At 38.6% G+C, this 19,437-nt stretch overlaps 1 protein-coding gene across 1 annotated transcript; it reads left to right on the forward strand.

Moving 5' to 3' along the window:
- Positions 1-5,870: 5,870 nt before the first annotated feature.
- On the forward strand, positions 5,871-19,410 carry RNF149 (ring finger protein 149). The gene is made up of 9 exons (XM_009276125.2): positions 5,871-5,891; positions 5,951-6,011; positions 7,813-8,063; positions 10,997-11,065; positions 13,949-14,031; positions 14,500-14,596; positions 15,118-15,147; positions 17,294-17,489; positions 17,858-19,410. Exons 1-9 carry the CDS (start codon positions 5,871-5,873, stop codon positions 17,914-17,916), a joined length of 867 nt encoding a protein of 288 aa, XP_009274400.2. The 3' UTR covers positions 17,917-19,410.
- The last annotated feature ends 27 nt before the right edge of the window (positions 19,411-19,437 follow it).

Raw genomic sequence — 19,437 nt, forward strand, 5'->3', positions numbered from 1 at the left:
TCCCCGTAAAATGGTACAAAGAGCCGGGTTTTTGGTTCCTCTTCCCCCTTTAAGCCGCGCTGGGGAAACGCCGTGACCAGCTTCTGTCTTCCAAGTTACAGCCCGGGTATCGGGGAGAAGGGGGGGGCGAAGCCATCGAAACGGGCAGCCGTGTAACAGACTGCGGTCGGAGGCACTCGGGGGGGCACGGTTTTATTTAGAGCTACCTTTTTTTGCCTTGTACCCCCTGGCAGAATGGCTACAGCGGTGACAGGTAGGCTGTTTTCCGCAGGCCGTGCGGGAACATGCCAGGTATCCCGAAGATGCCTTCTGGTGCCTTTGAAGGCATAGCCGTAGCTATTTGAAGATAGCTTTTGGTACAGGCTTTATTGTAATAGCTTCATCGTCCTCTCCTGCGCAGGTCTGTAAAGGATGGGAGAGAGACACAAGCATCAGGTAATTCTTAAACGCTTGCGAATGCGGTAGGAAAGCCGAAGCCTAGAGAAGGATGTTGACTTGGCTTGTCTGAGCGTGCTGATCCGTAGCCTACAGAAGGGATCCGTGATTTTTTGCCGAGATAAGAACCCAGATGTTCTGTCGCTGCAGTCTCTGCTTGGCCTGTGACACTGAAGTGTGCTGCTGGATTTTATGGTCATGACGATAGCAAATGTTTAAACCAAAGGGGGGGGGGGAATCTCAAAACATTTGTAGACTTCCGAGGAATTGGAAGGCCTTCAGAGGAGGATATAAAGACAAAGCAAATCTCAAAACTGTGCTGTAAAATCTGTTTGCATTTGTAGACTTCCGAGGAATTGGAAGGCCTTCAGAGGAGGATATAAAGACAAAGCAAACTAAGTAAAAAATGCTGCAAATGTGTTTCACATGGTCCTGGTACAATGAGTTTGTTAATGCCCAGGCCATCGTTCTTGGTGGTGAGGAGGGGGAAGACCAGGGAATTGGTTGAAGTAGAACTGTAATGCGTTTCTAAAGAAAACAAACTTACTTTCTTTAATATAGTGAGCTGAAAAATCTCAGTTAGGGAGCTGTTGCTTCATAGCACGTATGATACATGGGGTGGAAAACAAGCTTCTCTTCTTGGAATACCAAGTGGCACCAACTTGGAGTTTGGAAGTGTGATTACTGTCCCTCTTAGCCTGCTTCTTGCTTCGGTAGATCAGCCTGGCCCATCTCTTGTGTTCTTAATCCACTGTGAAAGTGGAGGTGGCATGCTAGGTAAGATGTACCTTTGATTTTGATCCCATGTGGCAATTAAGGTACTCTGTTGGGTGATTATTCTTTCCTCTTTACCAGCTGTCAGTTTCTTCTTCTTCTTGTCACTCTGTATTGGCTGGTCAGTACACATTTTTTTTTTCCTTCCCTGTGGGAATTTTTCCATGTTCCTCTCTGTGCCCCGTCGTAGCCTCTCATAAATATTATTTGCTCTTTTGTGGAATCTCTTCCTCCTTTTCTCATCTTGATTATTTATCAAATTTTTATGATTTTCTCTTTTTCTGCTATCATCTCTGTGTTGCGGAAGACCTTCTTGGGCTTATGCTCAGGTTTGGACTTGCTGGTATAGTTACATCTATCAGTGGTATAAAGAGAAGTGCTCCTGACTGCCGGTTGGTTTTTTTTGTTCTTAAACTGGCAGAATGTTGCTGATAAAAGCTCTACCTATGTAAAGAGTGTGATTTAGTGTAGTTTATATGCAAGAATATATTTGTACTTATTTATACTGACATCGTAAATGCAGGTGGACCTCAGGATGGTTTGGATGGGGCAGGAATATAATAATATATCACAATATAATCACTACCTCTGCTGGAGTAACAAATCTTTGTTTCATGGTCGAAACTTTCAAACATGTAAATGTTTAATTTTTTCAGTGCATTTTGGGAATATAGGGAAGAAATACTGTTAGTGTTTTAAATCTTGGATTTCTTTTGAAGGCGGGGGCGTCTGTGGAAGACAGGCAAGGGAAAATGTGGAATGTAAAGCTGTATTTTACAGAGCCCAAGTTTGCCATTCCTGGGAAGGGATTTGTGAACTGACACATGAGGAAACAAACCCTGCTTCTGGGAGGAGAGCTGAGAACAAATACTCTGGGAAATCTGCAGTGCTGTAACTAAGGAGTGAAGTTATACGCATAAGGAACATCCACTTAATGGATTTGCAATTAGTGGCACTGAAAATGATGCGAGATGGAACAATGGTTATGGCTGATAGAGGCGCAGCCTGAATTACGTGAGGGTGATAAATGGATAACTTTTCTGGTCTCCCAAGTATCATATTTTCATCCTCTTAAAAAAAAAAAAAAAATTAGCCTTTGAACTTTCTGGTGTGTGTGATGCGTGTGTGCTTTTGCTGTTGTTGGTTTTGGTGTTTTTAGACTTATCCCAGCTTGAGTAAAAAGAGAGATTCTTGATTAGGCAAAGAAGTGATTTGCTCTAGCTGGTGTCAAAGCATTTGATAAAGGACAAATATTCCAAATAGTCTGCAGTTCAGTTTTTTGTTTCATTGATACCTTGTGTGCTCCCTGAGTGCAGCGAGTAGGGATTTTAATTAAAGTTTTGGAACAGCGGAGCCCAGAGTTTGAATATGTAGCCTTGCAATCCTGTCCCTCCTTCCAAAAGAAGGTTCTTCAAATATGACTCTGCTGACGTCGCATGTTTTTCAGGCCTTTGTTCTCTACCTGAATTACGTTGTTCAAAATGGTGGATGACTTCCCTCCTCGAGGGAAGTAATTGTGAAACAACTTCACGTGTGGCTGAGGAGGTTTTTTCCAGTGTAAGATACTCATTTTACCCGAATGACTCAAGGAGTTGTACTTCAGATATTGAATCTGAATAGTATAAACTCCAACTTCAGTTTTACAGGAATATAGACTTTGCAGGCAGTCTTTAGTCTGTGGTGGTGAACTTAATATAATACAGAGGCTTCAAATTCCTTTCCGAAACCGAAATAAACATTGTATGTAAATATTAGCTGGGAGTGGGTTGGAGAGGAGTCTGGAGAAACAAGGTGTGGAGTATTGTGGAAAGCAGACTAAGGAGAGTTAGAGGCTCAGTGCTGGTCGAGAAATTGGGAGGCAGAGGTATATTGCAGTAGAAAGAGAAAAAGGTCTTCAGAGTCTGTATTTTTCTGTTATACTTCATGCTGGGCATCCAGCCATCTCAAGCTAGGATTTGGTGATCCTGATCAGAACATAAGTTTGATACCTTGAAGGCTATGGAATAACATATGATTGTGCTTGACAGCCATGCAATGTTGCGGAGGAAGGGTGACTGGCCATAGTCATTTGAAGATAGATCTGGAGTGGAGCTTTGGTGCATGGCTTGTGGGTTTAAGGGAAGCTTGGGACTTAGCTTGAGTATATATATGACTTTGGCTACATAAAGAAAATGGTCTTTGATTTGGTGCAGCTTTGCCAAAATACACCCAACTAGTTCTTTCCTTCATTGTCATGTTTTTTTAATGCAGGTATATTGAACAAACAGATGCAAATGACTTTGTACTCATGATTTTAAAAGCTTGTGCTAGCTCCAAAGCAGCAGATGTAGGGTTATTTTGTCATGTACTTCAACTCTTTGCTACATTGCTTTCAGCACTACTCAGGATTCTCAAGTGGTGCATAACTTCTGTATTACTGATGCTTTCTACTGAAACCTTCTGGTACTGTACTACTGAAAGGACAGAACTGAAATCAGTGGCTTGCTTAACATCGTACAGTCACGGAGTTGAGCTGCTGTGTTGTTCTGAAGAAGCAGGAGTAACTTCAAAATGCTTATACCTATTTTATATGTAAGAGTGCATACGTGTTAGAAACCCATGTGGAAAGAGGAATGTGCACCAGTGTTGACTGCCTGACTACTTGACTCTTGTGGTTACGCATCCTCCTTGAGGCAGGTGAATACACAACACACCCCAGGGATTTGGTGAGATGAGGTTGGGGTAGGTGGTCGAGACAAAGCTTGTCATCGGATTGTTAGTGTACTGTTACACGTTTGGTAAAGATCAGAGACATTCGTTTGGACCAGGAGCTGAAGAGAACATTCTGTGTTAATCGTGGCAGTATTAGTAAGGTGTAAGCGTAAGCAGCCAATGTTTCAACAGATCTAAGGACTGACCTCAAACACTTTTACCAAGGTGCTCAAACTCTGGGAGCTTTCTGGTGTTTCTCATGAGGACAAAAACTAGAGTATGTCTGCAGTTGGTTCCCGGATGATTGAAAATTACCTTTGTTATCTGTAGGCATGAATGGGAATAAATGTGATAGTTTGGGATGCCTGGAATCAAGATCTGTATCTGTACTACTTTTTCCTCATCAGGAGAGTGCCGTTTTCCTTTTGCAAGAGAAGACTAGCAATACTAGCAGTAAAACTGACCTTGGCATGCTGGCAGGAAACATACCTTCATCTTCAGAGTTCCAAATTTGCCCTCCTTTCTAGATATCCTAAGGATCTGCCAGCTCTCACTGCTTTATTTGGATGATAATGTTTAAAAAAAAAAAAGCACATACAGATTTCAAATCTACCTGATTCCACTGAAGCATCAATCAAACCTAGAAAAGAAAACAAGTTTACTCTAGCAGAGTAAAAATGTGGTTATTTATTGCAAAATTAGAAAGTTATAGAAAGGTGAAGCCAACAAAACATGCTCTCAGTAGATACGTGTATGTGACACGGAGTTCTTTCATAAGTGTGGTTTGAGGTCTCGGAGTTGTGTTGCAGTTGAAGAAGCTGATGGAATGACTCAACAGCATTTCAGTCTTTGAATAATGTGTTTCAGAACAGAAGTCTAAAATTAGTGAGGAATGAGTTAAAGCCCTTAGTCTTACAGGCTGCTCAGGGCAACTGCTTTTCTGAGACTGCTCTTGTTCCTTTTGTAATAGTGGATCGCAATTATTTTTTTTTCTTCCCCTCCTTCTGTCTCATGACCTTCAAGGCCATCGTGATTAGTTGCATGTATTTTTAATGGCAGGTTCATCACCAAGCTTTCAAAACTGTTAAAATGCTTTTAATGGACATTTATTTAAAAATGTATGGCATGCTTGTGTTAGTTCTAAAGCTAGAAGGTGTCACAGTGTCTAGCAGCCATTGCACAAAAGTATCCTGACTTCCATTTCAAGGAAATAACTGGCTGATAGTTGGACATGCTAGTGACAAAACAGAGAAAGGCATTACTGATTGTTGTGGGGTTTTTAAATACTTCTTTGTTTGAAATTACGCAGAGAACTAGATAGCAGGATTAAACTGACTCAAGATTTTGGGGCTGAGGAGGAAACCTTTATTGATTGAAAAATCCAGGCTGCCTCTAATCTTGAAACTTTCTTTTCTTCTCCAAGCCTGAATGAAACCACATAAATCTTTCCAGCATTCCTGTACCATTCACTAGCCATCGTTAGGCACCCCTCCTGTTATTTGTAACTCTTATAGTTGATTAAGGACGTAGGACCTAATCTCCTGATTTAGGTATGTGGATAACAGTTCTCACCAATGGGAGATAAATTTCTACCTTCGTACGTTCTTTTCTTGTTAACTCCCTGTGGGGTTGTGCGGGGTCAGAAAGAAAGGAGTGTTTCACACACTCTCTTCCCTGAGATTCATGAGTGTCTCTGGTAATGCTTTTGCGCTGGTTCAGAGAGAACAATATTAAGTAACAAATTCTTGGTATGCTTGGACTTGCGGTATCATGTGGATTGGCATGTTGTTGGTGAGTAGAACTAATTAGCGGAGCCTAGTTGCTTGTGGATTTGTCCTGTTGGTCTTCAGCTTCGCTGCTTTGTGTCTCCTAACACACCCACCAGGCAAGGCAGCGCCTGCTGGGAGCTGGGTGGGTGCTGAGAACAATATTAAGTAACCAATTCTTGGTATGCTTGGACTTGCGGTATCATGTGGATTGGCATGTTGTTGGTGAGTAGAACTAATTAGCGGAGCCTAGTTGCTTGTGGATTTGTCCTGTTGGTCTTCAGCTTCGCTGCTTTGTGTCTCCTAACACACCCACCAGGCAAGGCAGCGCCTGCTGGGAGCTGGGTGGGTGCTGCTGGTGAGCTGAGTGGGGTGCCTGAGGGGAGGCGCGAGTGGGGCCTTTCCCCAGTAGCATCTTTCTCTTTGTCTCTCTGCACCATCCTCAAAACTTCCAGAAACGTTGCCCTGTGTGGTAAATCTGTTCTCTTGCTGGGCCTGGATCTGGCAGACGGGTATAACGGTTCTTACAGTAGGTGACCAGAAGTGGGATGGTTGCGTAAGGTGAAGCTGAAAAAGAGTAACTGGCATTGAGATAGGAGGGTTATTCAACTAATAACTGGAACCCTTAGTGTTTCATCCACAGCAGACTGTCTGCACCTTACGGAGGGAGGAGCTGCTATGTACAGAAGTGAAACATCTGCAAATTCCCCTTGGCATATGGTAGCAGAGTGGCCAGGTTGACAAGGTGTCACAGCCAGAACTGCCTCAACTAAAGGAGTTTGTTTTAAATATTTCAGGCAAATAACTCTTTGTCTTAGTAGGCAGAGAGGTGGGTGAGTCCGGAATGCTGCTTTGAGTTTTGAAAATCCCCACTTGATGTAATGTTATGAATTAGGCAACCATTTCTTTTGACATAGCTTCTCAGTAGTGAATCTAACACAGCCGGGAGGGGAAAAAGGCTTTAAGTCCTCAGTGGGAGGTCTTGCTGCAGGTAGGCAATCTTGTGAATCTAAAAAGCTAGCTGTGACATTACAGCTTTAGCTTTCCAGCTAGGAAAACCCCTCTCTTCTTTCTTCTTCCTCTACTTTCTCTCTGAATCAAGCTTAGTTTCATTTTTTCTCAGAGGTAGAGTGCAAAGTAAGTAATAAAGCCATGACTTACCAAGGGTGTAAAGCAGTGTTGGTACGCACAAAGTAAGAACTATTCAAATAAAAATAGCATAGACCAGTGAAAAGGTGACATTTTTAACAAGTACATTTGTTTGTAGTTTATTTTGTAATACATAGGTTAGATGTTTCTGAGACAATACTGGAGATGCTTCCAGGCAAAATGGAGTAAAACTCCAGTCACAGAGGATTTTTGGTTTCTGCTAGTTGGTCTTGACAGTGTCTTACCGGTTTTGGTGGCAGTATGGTGCTTAAAGCGTTTTTTTTAATTAGGTGCTTTTTCTTGTGGATTGAGTGCTTTTGAGTTCTAATACAATAGAAAAATCCTTTGGTTCCATGCTCCCAAAAGAGTCCTAAAGTATTTCTTGACAAGTACTTGCTGTGAAGTCTCATTACATTTTGAATATTTAGTACTGAAGAATCTTTAAGTATTACAATGTTTAATGTATTTTAATATTAAATATCTGAATCTTTTTTCTCTTTTTGTTCACATATCCAGTGTAATTGTGCTATGGATTCAGATTGAAACTTAATTGAATGCGTCTCTCTTCATGGTATTCACATACTGTCTCCAGCTGCAGCTAAAATTCCCACACTGACAAATAAAAGACCAGCTGTTCCTGAGTTGCATGTTAGAATTTCAGCAACTTCAAGATGAGATGCGTATAACTTGCCTGGGTTTTTTCGCATGGCATCCACATCCCACCTCACTGTGTGGAATGAGGAGTATAGGACCTTGAACAGTAACGATGCATCTGTTGAAGTTTATCTTGTGTTTGAGAGTTTCATAAAGTAAATAAAGGGTTCTTTACTAGTAAACTTTATATCAAGTCTGCTATGCCTGAAAAAAAACTCAGAGGTTTTCCTATAACTTTGCTCACTGATCTTAACTGAAGAGGCCCGAATTACCATCAAGCCAGAATGCCTAAATTTTTACTGTGATGACTGACTTTTTTTTTTCCTTTTTCCCCCTCCAACAGGAACAGGAAATACAGTGGTGATAATGGTTGGCTATCCAAAAGGAATAGAGATATTGGAGCCAGTACGTAGAGGGATTCCAGTAAAAATGACTATTGTTGTTGGCACGCGACACGTGCAGGAATATATTAGTGGTCAGTCGGTTGTGTTTGTAGCCATTGCCTTCATCACCATGATGATTATATCGCTCGCTTGGCTCATATTTTACTACATACAACGTTTCCTGTATACAGGATCACAGTTTGGAAACCAGGTAATTGGAGATGATAATGCTTTAGAGTATTTACCATCTTCTCATGTCAAATCAGTTGCCTAACTTTGCTTGTTTATTGAAGCATTCTTGAAGATCTGTGCCTTCTTGCTACTTGACTATCTATGAACACTACTCAGTAATAGTTAGTGAGGCTAATAAGCAGTGTGCTAATTGGCATCACAAGTTTGGCTAGTTGTAATTATTAGGTACCCATATGAAGTTGTAGGAAATATATTTAGCCACTTGTCAACAACTGAGTAAAGGCAGCTTCTTGTGTGATTTGTCACCTAACTTCCTTTTGACATTAAAAATTTTCATTCTTCAGTAATTTTCGTTCTGAAAGTACTGATTTCCCTAACTAGATTTTTTTTCTAATGGAGATGGACTATGGTAATTTTTTCTTCTTAAGACCCACAAGTAATTAGGGCTGAAAATTTTGGTTCTAAAGCTTTATGAAAACTCTTTTCGATACTTGTAATCCTACTAGTCCACTGTGGAGTACCGAATGGCAGCAGACTAGAAGGAGCATGTGTGGTGAGGTTCAGCTCTTTTGGACTATCTGAAGCGCTGAGAGTGGTGGGAGTACTGGGAAGATCAGGAAGGAATAACTTTGCTCCTTAATTTGCCCCTTCCAAATCCCTGTTCTTCTTTGATAGGTTAAAAAAACCGTCAGCTTTACTTGTTTTCCCCTGAGGGAAGTACTTCATCATAGAATAATTTAGGTTGGAAGGGACCTCTGGAGTCTGTCTGGTTCAAAGCCCTGCATTCAAGAGAGCAACTTTCATGGGGTTGTTGAGGGCCTAGTCTAGCTGAGTTTTTTAAAATGTCTTAGGATCGCACTTCCCTGTGCTTTTCAACTCTTGCAAGTAGGTTAGGTTCCTTCCGTGGTCATCAGCAGCTCTACCACAGTTCCCTACTAACAGTGAAAAAGAAAGTTGCACTTGTTTTTCTTTGCAAGCAGTTCTCTGTTTTTTTTTTTTTATCCTCAGTTCAGAACAACAACAAAACTGTTTCAAATGACTGCTTATCATGTGGACTTCCCCTGCCTTCTGTTTGAACATGTAGATTCTAGCTTTGGGGGAGGAGGGTAAGGAATTTTTGTTTGCCTTCAGGAGTCTGAGCTCTGATTAGGACTTACAGGACTCTTCTAAGAAAACACTTCATTTCTCTTTTCAGTAACTGAGGGTAACACATGGGACTTCTGTATTGGTTAAACTTGTGGTCTGCTTGAAGTGTTGCTTCCCTAGAGTCTTTTTTACTAAGCTTTAAGTCTAAGAACTTACATTCTGAGAATACTTTCAAGAAAACAAAATTTTTGAGAAGTATTTATAGAAGAAGGGGTGTGTTTGTGTTGTAACAGTTGTTTGATGAAGAAAGTTGCTTCTTCCTGTTACGTTGGCTTTAGGGTAGTTCATGCTAAGGGAAGTTCAAATGCTTTATTAGTAGTTTTAAGCGTGTTTTTTAGGTTTAATGTGATGTTTTCCAGAAATATGTACCACAAACTCTTAATAGATTTTTGCCATTGGGCTTGCCATCTAAATGCTTCTTAAATGAAATTGTGTAGCATTAGAAGGTTATGCCACTTTCCTCAATTTTCCTTCTTTTAAAATGGCCATTGAAAACAAATTTATAAAACTATGCAAAGTTTGAAAATGTTGTGAATATCTTGGTCAAGATATAGCATTAGAAGTCTTAAAAGAATTTTGGAAACAAAAAGCCACTTTTCTACCCCAAATGTTACTTTGCTTGGCTTATTGACTCCAGTATAATTAAAACTTGGGAGTTAAGTATGCCATGCTTTAAAGCAAGTTACTGTGTAGCTCCTAAGTGAAGGTGAAGACAGGTATCTTAAGATTTTTTCTAACATCAGTTTAGCAGTAAATCTTTGGAAGACCTCCTTGCTACTGAAGATGAAATAGGACTGTGCAGAAAACCCTGAGCTGATCCAGAAGGTGGAATAGATGACTACTGCCGCTGCTTGTCTGTCCATTTCTGAGAGAACTTTCAGACTAATTCTTTTTAACACCATAAAAAAATAAAAAAAATCCCAATTTTCAGTACTATAAATTTGTAAAATTATATAGGTCATTGTAATTATCATTACAGAGAAAAGCTGCCATTACCTTTTTTTATTCCTTTATGGTATTTCATCAGTGAGGGTTGCTGCTAGACAGATCAACATCTGTTAATTGGGAGTGTTTAGTTTCTCAATTTCTAGCAGTAGCTAGCACTTTGTCTTGGAATACAGTACTGCTTTCTTTTCTTGCTTCCCCTCTAAGCACAATTAGGACTGTTACTGTATAGAAGTCCAGTATGGTGTCTCATGTCTGTTAAGCCTTTCCTGTCATCTCCTTTGCATAATGTGTCCTTTCAGTGCAAAGCTTTGTATAATGTGTGAGACAGTGTTTAACTGAGGGGAGGCATTAATAGCTACAAGCAGCCTTTTGACCTGGTGGCCAGCTGTAGGCTGCCCGGCAGGATTCCACCTTCTCTCAAGCTTGTGCAAAACCTACGGTGTGCTTGCTCGTGGGCTTGCCTAACTAGAAGGTCTGGTTATACGGCTGTTGTTTCAGCTCTGATGCCTCTAAAGCCTAAATTGGTGTCAATTTTCCTGTGCGGGAAGGCCCTTAATGCAGGCAGTCACGATGCGAGGTTATGTGTGTCAACTTGGTCCACGTAGTTCTGCACTGGTTGAGTTCATTGTAAGAGCACTGTGCTTATAGATAATGTTTGCTGCTGTGCCCTGAGAATGCAAAACTTGCAGGTTCTTCAACATCTGCTGGCTGGAAGCATTTTGTAAACAAATTAGCTAGCCAGAGATGTATTTTTAAATGCATTCAGAAGACTTAGTAATCCACATGGAAAGTATTTAAAAGCTTTGAAATGTAACTCTTAAAACTAACTTGTACTAATATTTAAAATCTTTATTCAAGGGACATAGGAAAGAAACCAAGAAAGCAATCAGCCAGCTTCAGCTGCATACTGTGAAACGTGGAGAAAAGGTAATTCAGTGGCTCTGGTTATTGCTGTATGATTTAAAGACTGTTGTAATGTCTTATAGAATTTAAACTAAAATTCTCACAATGTAATTGCAGTGTGACTCTTACAATTTTAGGCTCATTTTAGCACCTTTGCTTAGAAGGCCACGCTTAAAATTGAAGAGTCAAATTTGAACTACTTATGAAATGTAAGGCTGTTTTGTTGCAAATAATATCTGGTTATACAGAATGTTGCAGGATGCTACAGGGCTGGTACTGTAAAGATGAGAAAACACTAATACCAACACTTGAAAACATCAACAAGTGGATTGCACAATACTTCCTAGGACCTATTGATTGCACAGTTCTTACAGCTTATGTAATGTTTTTGCTTTCTTAAAAGAACATCCATCTTTTTATTGATCAGAAGGCCTTAGAAATCTAAAAAGCTTTGGAAAATGAAACACTTGTTTCATCTCTTGACATATAATACATTAAGGAGCTGTATAGACTTACTTGAAGCATGAAGTTTTTAGAAGTACATTTCTATTTATTAAAATTATTCTAAAAATTAAAACAGCTTTCAAAAAGTTAGCTTTGACAGCATATGGCCTAAACTCATGGCTGTATTACAATAACTGAAGTAGAAAAAGGTTTTGAAAGAAGATATTATTTTAGTCGGAGTTTCAGGCAGTTCTGATTCTAGATGCTAAATTAGTTTGACTAGACTTCTCCTACTACATAGGCATTTTTTCCCACCCTTACTTGATTAGTTTTTACTTAAGGACTGTTTTGCTCAGAGATGAAAAACAAGGATTAGTTTTTTAATCCATGAATAAAATGAAGGTGAGAAAGGACACTTATGTGTAAGAACTTTAAAAGCTGTGGTTCGACAGAAGCTGTTCGGCTCAGGTCACATGCTACAGAGGATATGTCCTTCATCTAGTAAATCGGTTTTGAAACGAAAAAACCCAACTGTCTTTGAACTTGCCTCTTTTCCTGTTATGCATTCAGCATGTTTAAGTAGCATTTTACAAGTATTTGTTACTTTTATATTCTAAATTCCACCAAAAAGTAATCTATTTCAAGCTGTGAACAGAGGTATGTTCATACTTCTGTTCATACAATGGTGAGATCAGAGATCAAGATGGAATTGAACCAAAACTTGTGTAAAGCAGTATCAAAGCATGACATCAACACAGGAAGAAATGGATGTAAAAGGGTCATGATGAAACCTATGGTGAGAACCACAAGGAAGCTGTTAACTGCTTTTAAGTTGATGTTCAGTAAACCTCTAAAAAGGATTTGTATTTTGAGATTTTTGCAGTGTAGCAGGTAGTTCCTTCTCATCAATATACCCTTGACTAAAATAAATAAATAAAATGGGGGAATTTAACTAAGTTGTTATGTAGTATGCTGGTTGTAACTATGAATGCCATGTTAGTTAAGCAAAGTAGAATGAGATTAGATTAAAATCTCTCTATTAAAGTAGAGGTTTTCTGCTTGGTAAATCATGTCTTCTAATTTTATTTGAATCAGCCTACTATCAGCAAATTTATGTAACAATGATGCAGAGGTACTTTCATGAACTTATGTAAATTTATCTGGAAATACAGTCCCATCTACTCTGTAAATGTGCATTTTTTCTTTAAATATTTCCTTTCAGCCATTATGATTAAAAGAGTATATTTCTTTTATTGTGACACAGTACAGTCTTTCATTATCACTTCACATGGGGTTGAGGTATTTAACTAAAAATAGGTCAATATTTTAAAAGTGTATTTGCTATCACGTAGATCTTTCCTGAGAAGCTTATGGGATTATTGTAAAATGGGCGCTCATTTGAGTATGAGCTACATATGGTATGCTTGGACTTTGCCTCTTGTACAGAATAAATATTTGTTATAGAATAAATACTTGTCTTCACTTATGTAAAAAAAAAAAATTACATGTCTTAATTTGATTTACTTGGGAATTTAAGGCATTAATTATGTAAATCGATAGCATGCAAAGGAGGGAAAAACTTGCCTTGGACTTAAAAGTTTGCTTGCAGTACTAATTCATTTGAGTGTTTGTGGTAATGAAATTGAAGTGCTTCAGTAAGCAGTAAACACAAAATACTTATTTTGTGGGGGATGAAAGGGAAGAAGTTGGCCCACTGTTTGTTCTTCTAATACTTACGTTTTATACAACCCAATTAACATTGAATTATTTCTCTTGTATCTGGAGTTATCCATCATACTTGCACTGCAGCTATAAGCATGGCTTCAAGAAGGCAGTAAGACCTGTTAGGATAGGTATTTAACCCATAGAAAGAAACAAATTGAAGTGGGGAAATACTGCGTTTTGACTGTCTCTCTGGTGTGAGCTTGGAGAGAAGTTTCATAAACCATCCCAAATTGCATACTTCAGTTCTTTTCTAGCTACCAGGGAATATCTGCTAGGATGTGGTAGAAAAAAGAAAAAAGTGGAGGAGGGGTTTGCAGTATTCAACCCCAAGAATCTTGTCCTGCTTAAGCACTTGCAAGTCTTTGGGACCATCAGTTAAGAATTAGATTGTGCGCTTTCATCTAGGCTGACCTCTTTTAAAATTTCTTTGTTTTACAGTTACTTTAAACTGAAATTTTACTGTGCTCCCATGAACAAAGCCAATGTTTGAGACTTAACAAATTACTTAAGGTACCACGTATAGCTATTTAAATTGGAAAATCTGAGTTTGGCTGCTTTTAATATTTGGTATCACTTGATCAAATCACCTCTTGATGGAATCTTGAATTAAGTGAGGGAGATGTTTTTATTTGCTAAACCATTTTATACATTTTACATTCTGTGAAGCTAGCTATTACACAAAGTTTGTTCCGTAATGAAATACGGATGTAATGCATTTAAATGTGTTGTCATCTTTAGGGTTTAGATGTTGATGTGGAAAACTGTGCTGTGTGCATTGAGAACTATAAACTGAAAGACACTGTCCGAATTCTGCCATGCAAGTAAGTTGCCATAATTATTCTTTCCTCTTTAGCACGTTTTCCCTAAGAAAGATGTGATGAGCTTTCTGGAAAGTCTTCTGAAACTCTGGTGGCAGAGCTGAAGCTGTGCCATTTGTATGGCCTGTTAGATGTTGGGAGACCATGTAGCACTTCATATCTATGCAGGAAAAAGGAGCAATTGGGAGAAGTGTAGGAGTGAAGTAGAATTTTCTTAGTATTAAGTTAGAAGTGTACACTGTTGAACTGGTAGCTCTGTGGTGTCCTTGTGGTTAGTAACATCTATTTCAGAAAGCTAGCATGAAAGGAGATGCCTTCAGAACTATGTCTGTCCTAGTAAATTAAGCAGTACCTAATTGTCAGGGTCATAAAGGATTAGCTTTATTTTTTTAATCTAGTAACTTGCACGTTGTTTGAATGACTAGTGTGTGGCTTTCATGATGAGTTCTAAAGGGCATTTCTTTTCTTTAGGCACATCTTCCATAGAACGTGCATTGACCCTTGGCTTTTGGACCACCGAACTTGTCCAATGTGTAAATTAGATGTTATCAAAGCTTTGGGATACTGGGTATGTTGCATGCTTACTTTATTCTTCAAGGTAGAAGTACAGTGCAGGAGGCAAGACTTCGTGTAACTGTTCACAATGAGAACAGTTGTTACTTGACGAGACTGAAGAAGCTGGGCAAAGATGCAAGAGTAATTGAGTTAGAGCCAGAAAAATAAGGGAATTTTATGGGTAAGAGCTTGAACAGTGTATCAAGCAGCTTATGAATCCTCTGCGTGCTCTTCTGTGATAACCATTTTTTTCTATCTCCAGCTGATAGTAAGGAAGTTGAAGCAGAGGTGAGGCAATTTGCCCAAGCTGCAAAAATGTGACTTAATTCAGATCTAGAGCATATACTTGATCTTGTTGAGAACTGCGATTCAAAGGAAGAAATTACAGTTTTTCTAGCTTGAGTGTTTGTGTACTTCCACATATGCCCAGTGTTTTATCCCTGTAAATGAGCCAGTACTTAGAACCTTCCTAAAGACATTCACCAGAAATTGGTTAAGTAGAGAAAATGATGTGCTCTCATTTCTTTCTGACAGCACCAGAAAAGAGAGATGAAGACACATGCGGTAGGTTACTTGGTCACTGTTGATAAATAGTCTTGAGTTCCACTAAAATGCCATAGGCACAAATGTACTTCTCTTCTACTGATCTGCAGAGATCTTCAGAAAATAGGGGTGTTCCTTGGTTTCAGGGACCTTCCTTTCATAGATTAGGTCTGCATTTTGACTAGCTTTCCTCTTATTTCGTTGCAGAGAATTAGCAGATCTATGGAAGACTTCTATGAATTACTTTTTTGTTTTGTCAAAGGTGACAATACTCTTGCTATGTAATATATATAAAAGATTGTGGCACTTCTGTGTATTAAGTCAGACTTTACCCAGGAGTTGCGATCTTTTTGTCATGTGAAATAGCTATTATTACTGTAATATTGTTATGTTAGCAGCTTGCTTTTTTGCTCACTTTCAGTTCTTGGAGTTGATGTAACTCGTGTTATATGCAGAAGGATATATCATTTTGTATACCGTCTAAAAACTGACATACTAGAACCTTCAGAATGCTTTTATTCCCTGAATTCATGCTGTTGCAGAGGATGCTGATACCAAGCCTAACGAGGAGGAGTAATACCTCCTCTGCTTGTTAGGCAAAATGAATGTTGGAAAGCAGGTTGAATGGGATTATATTAAATACAGAAGCCCAGTTCTTTTTTCTAATGGAACGGGGGAAATGCTTGCTTATGCATCAATCATTCAAGTCTCACTGAAACTACTAATGTGGGAAATCATTCAGTATTTTTTTTTCTAGCTTAGTTTTCAGCCTGATCCAGATTGTCCAATCTAGTTTGTAGAGTGATTGTGTGAATTTTTTACTGATGTGAGGGGAAAAAAGTGCAAAGAGCAAGGCAGCTTCTTTCAGCGGTGTGCTTGCTGAGTGACGTAACTGCAGGCAAGAATGTGCAGCCTTATTATAGAAATCGACTAAATCTTCTGCAAAGAGGCTGAAGGCTCAATTCAGTTTTATAGAAGACAAATACTTTAGATGCTTCAAAATTTTTAAAGGCTCAAAGTAGAAAGAAGGCACTAAGTCCTATTACCTAGCTTTTGTTTTGTAAAGAGCAGACTTCAGCAGTCTAGTTCTGCATTATGCTATTTCTTACAAGAACAGAACTGCAGTTCAACATGTCTGACTGATTTAGAGCACTGTTGAATCTTGTAGTTTTAGTGCTTATTTAACTGCCTAAGTTCTGGAAACCAAAATCATTAATGTCCCCCACCCACATACCTAGAGATTAGTATCACATGTGTCTTAACTTGTGTTCAATGGTAGCAGTTCTATACCGTATTAAAATTCAATACATTTTAAAATATGCTGCTCTGGTGCTAAAGAAAGGATCAGCCTAGAATTTCTTAAATGTTGAGATGGGCCTTTCCTGATTGTTTGAGGAGTGGGAAAAATACTCGTTATGAAGCCCACAGAATAGCTACTTGTACTGCAGTACACTTGCTTATGTATAAATAATGTCAGTATATCAATGGCAATAGCGTAATGAAGGTAGTCTGTTTAATTTTAGGAACAGAATTGTGCATGTAGGACTTCCAATTATCTTTCAGAATGGATCAGAAATAGCTCATGCTATACAATAGGTGAAATAAATTCCTTTGCCTATACTGCAGGAACAAAACATCTGCAAAGTTGCAAGCCAGCATATATGCATTTTTGGAACAGACTTAAAGTCTGGGAAGCTTGTTCCAATGTCAAATGTTTGCTCACCCCAGTAAAAAAAAAAAAGTCTAGCGTGCCCAACTCTATCATGAAAAACAGCGGCTTCCACAAACTCATAAAGATCAATAGGCTTGCTCAACGAAGACTGTGTGTATGCTAAGCCTGCTCCTAACCAGACTGCAGCAATACTGTTGCTACAGTATTGAAATATTCCATCCAGAAGGCTGGCTGGGTTGACTCCTGCTGTTGCTGCTCTTGGCTTTGGAGTGGCTTTGAAAAAGTGGCTTTTCTTTTGCTTGGCTTTATTTCTTTGCAGTCAGACAATAACATTGAAAGTAGATGCTGCTCAGCACTGTACCCGTGAGTGCATAGGTAATAGGCCAAAAAAATGTTCTTCTTTCCAATAAGGTGAGGTTACAAAGTGGTAACACGGAGGAATGTTGATGCCTAATGGTAGACAAAAGTGTCAGTTAAATACATTTAATTTTGAAGGGGGACCCTGAAGATGTACTTGAAGTTCCGATACCTGAATCAATAAGTGGCAGTGTTTCAGTCGGAAGTCTGAGTATTGTTTTACAAGATGATGACAGAAATGAAGCGAGCGAATTGTCAGCTTCCTCCACTAATGAATCTGTATTGCAGTGTACCAGTTTAAAAGAGGACGCAGGCGAAACCACAGCATTACTTGGTAAGTAATAATTTAGTTTATCACTTGACAGTCCTTAACAGCATTCATTGCATTAGAAGAAGACATTTTCTAAGTGATGTTAGTAGTGTTAGTATTGCACTGCGGACCAGACTGTGCGGTGTCACTTACTACTGATGTTCAGAAAATACAAGCAGGTAGATTTTGAGAGAATTCTATTGAGCTGGAGAAGATTGGTCGGGGGGGGGCGGAGATGTAAACAGTGTCTTAGGAGGGTTACTTACACAGAGAATCTTGAGAACCTTAGGTATATATGAAATTTGTTGCCAGAGTTTGGATTAATGTAACAGATAAAATGTATTAAAATGGTATATCAACAAACAATTTTTCTCCTAACTCCTGGCTTCTAGATGTGGATGTCCGTAATAACCGGCATGGAGAACATCTATCTAATGGAAATTCCCACTGAACTGCTTCATGGAAGATACCTTGAATAGACTGTTGAAGAACTACTATTTTTTATTTAATTAGTATGGACTTTTGTCTAGTTAACGGAAAAAATAACAATGTAAATTATTTTACCTTTCAAACTTTTCTAGCTGGTGTTCCAAAAGGGCTAATAACTAAGAATTTTGTACACAGGAGGATTTTATAAAATCTCCTCTGGATGTCTCATCCTAAAAAAAGATGCAATAACCCTTTTTCTGTAAGCATTGTTACAATGTCATTGTGTTGCAGAGGGCTGTAACAAAGATGAAGACTAGGCAGTGAAAACAATGTAGAATGTCTAATGGATAAATATTTTGAATGCACTATTTACATTCAGTATGTACACACAGAGAACACTTACAAGACTACAACTATTAAAATGTTCTGAAAGTTCTGATCTGTTGTAATTGGAGACAGATATTCTTAGAAAAGAGATAGTCTAACCTTGAAGGAATCAAATAACTTCATGGATGTGTTGCACATCCTTTTTTGTGATGAAAAAAATCACTAGTTGCAACTTTCCTTATGTGTAACAAATACTAATTTGATCTTGTAATGTGTTCTACTTGGAGTGGATGCTGAGAGACAAGGAGACTTTCTCCATCTTGCTAGCATTTATACTGAATTTGGCAGTAATAGGTTGTGCTAGGTGGTCTTCACGTGCTGAGCATGTAGACTTATTTAGGTATATGCACACGGGTTACCTCTTTCAATCTTAAACTCAGTAGAACAGAGGTAAAGGGCTAATTATGGCTAAAATATATTTATTAGTCTATTTATAAGAATTTACTTAATTCCTTCTTACTCCTGCTCCCATCCTGTCCCCCTTCGTTATGTACAAATTGAAACTGTTTCTTAGGATCTACGAAGTTTGGTTTTGTTTTTCCTTTTCCTTTGCATAGAGATGCTGGAATTCCTCTCTTGGATATTTCACATTAGGAGTTTTGACTGGGTTTGTCATTAGCTTTTATTCCTTTATTTTAGATTAGCAGTATTGTGCCTTATAGTAAAACACTTAAGAAACCTGAAGCATCTGAGAGTAAATATAAACCCTGGCGTCTCCCATTATGACCTCTTATTCAAATATTTATATACTGTAAGTGGTATAAGGAATTGCTAAACTGTTTTGTAAAGAAATATGTATATTTAAAACACTACTTATTAAGAGTGTTAAGTGAATTGCTTAGGATTTTAGCATTGTCATGTTATAAATAATATGCTACATTCCTCAATTTTCTTTTGTAAAGCTGTTACTACAGGTTGCTTAAAACAGTGTCTTTTGCGAGACATTTGTTTTAGAGTGCATTTTGTTTTTAAAATGTATATTTGGAATGTTTTTAAGAAAATATGCAATTCTTTTTCTAACTTATATTGAGCTTCAATAGAAGCAATAACTTTTTTTTTAATTTTAGAATGAATGTTCCAGAAATGACAGAGGTTTCAGCTGGGGAAATATAATCTGAACTTCTACTTTGCAGAGCAGATGTTTCACCCTAAATTT

The sequence above is a fragment of the Aptenodytes forsteri genome, unplaced genomic scaffold (genome assembly GCF_000699145.1).
Source record: "Aptenodytes forsteri isolate BGI_AS27 unplaced genomic scaffold, ASM69914v1 Scaffold96, whole genome shotgun sequence".
NCBI classification, from domain to species: Eukaryota; Metazoa; Chordata; class Aves; order Sphenisciformes; family Spheniscidae; genus Aptenodytes; species Aptenodytes forsteri.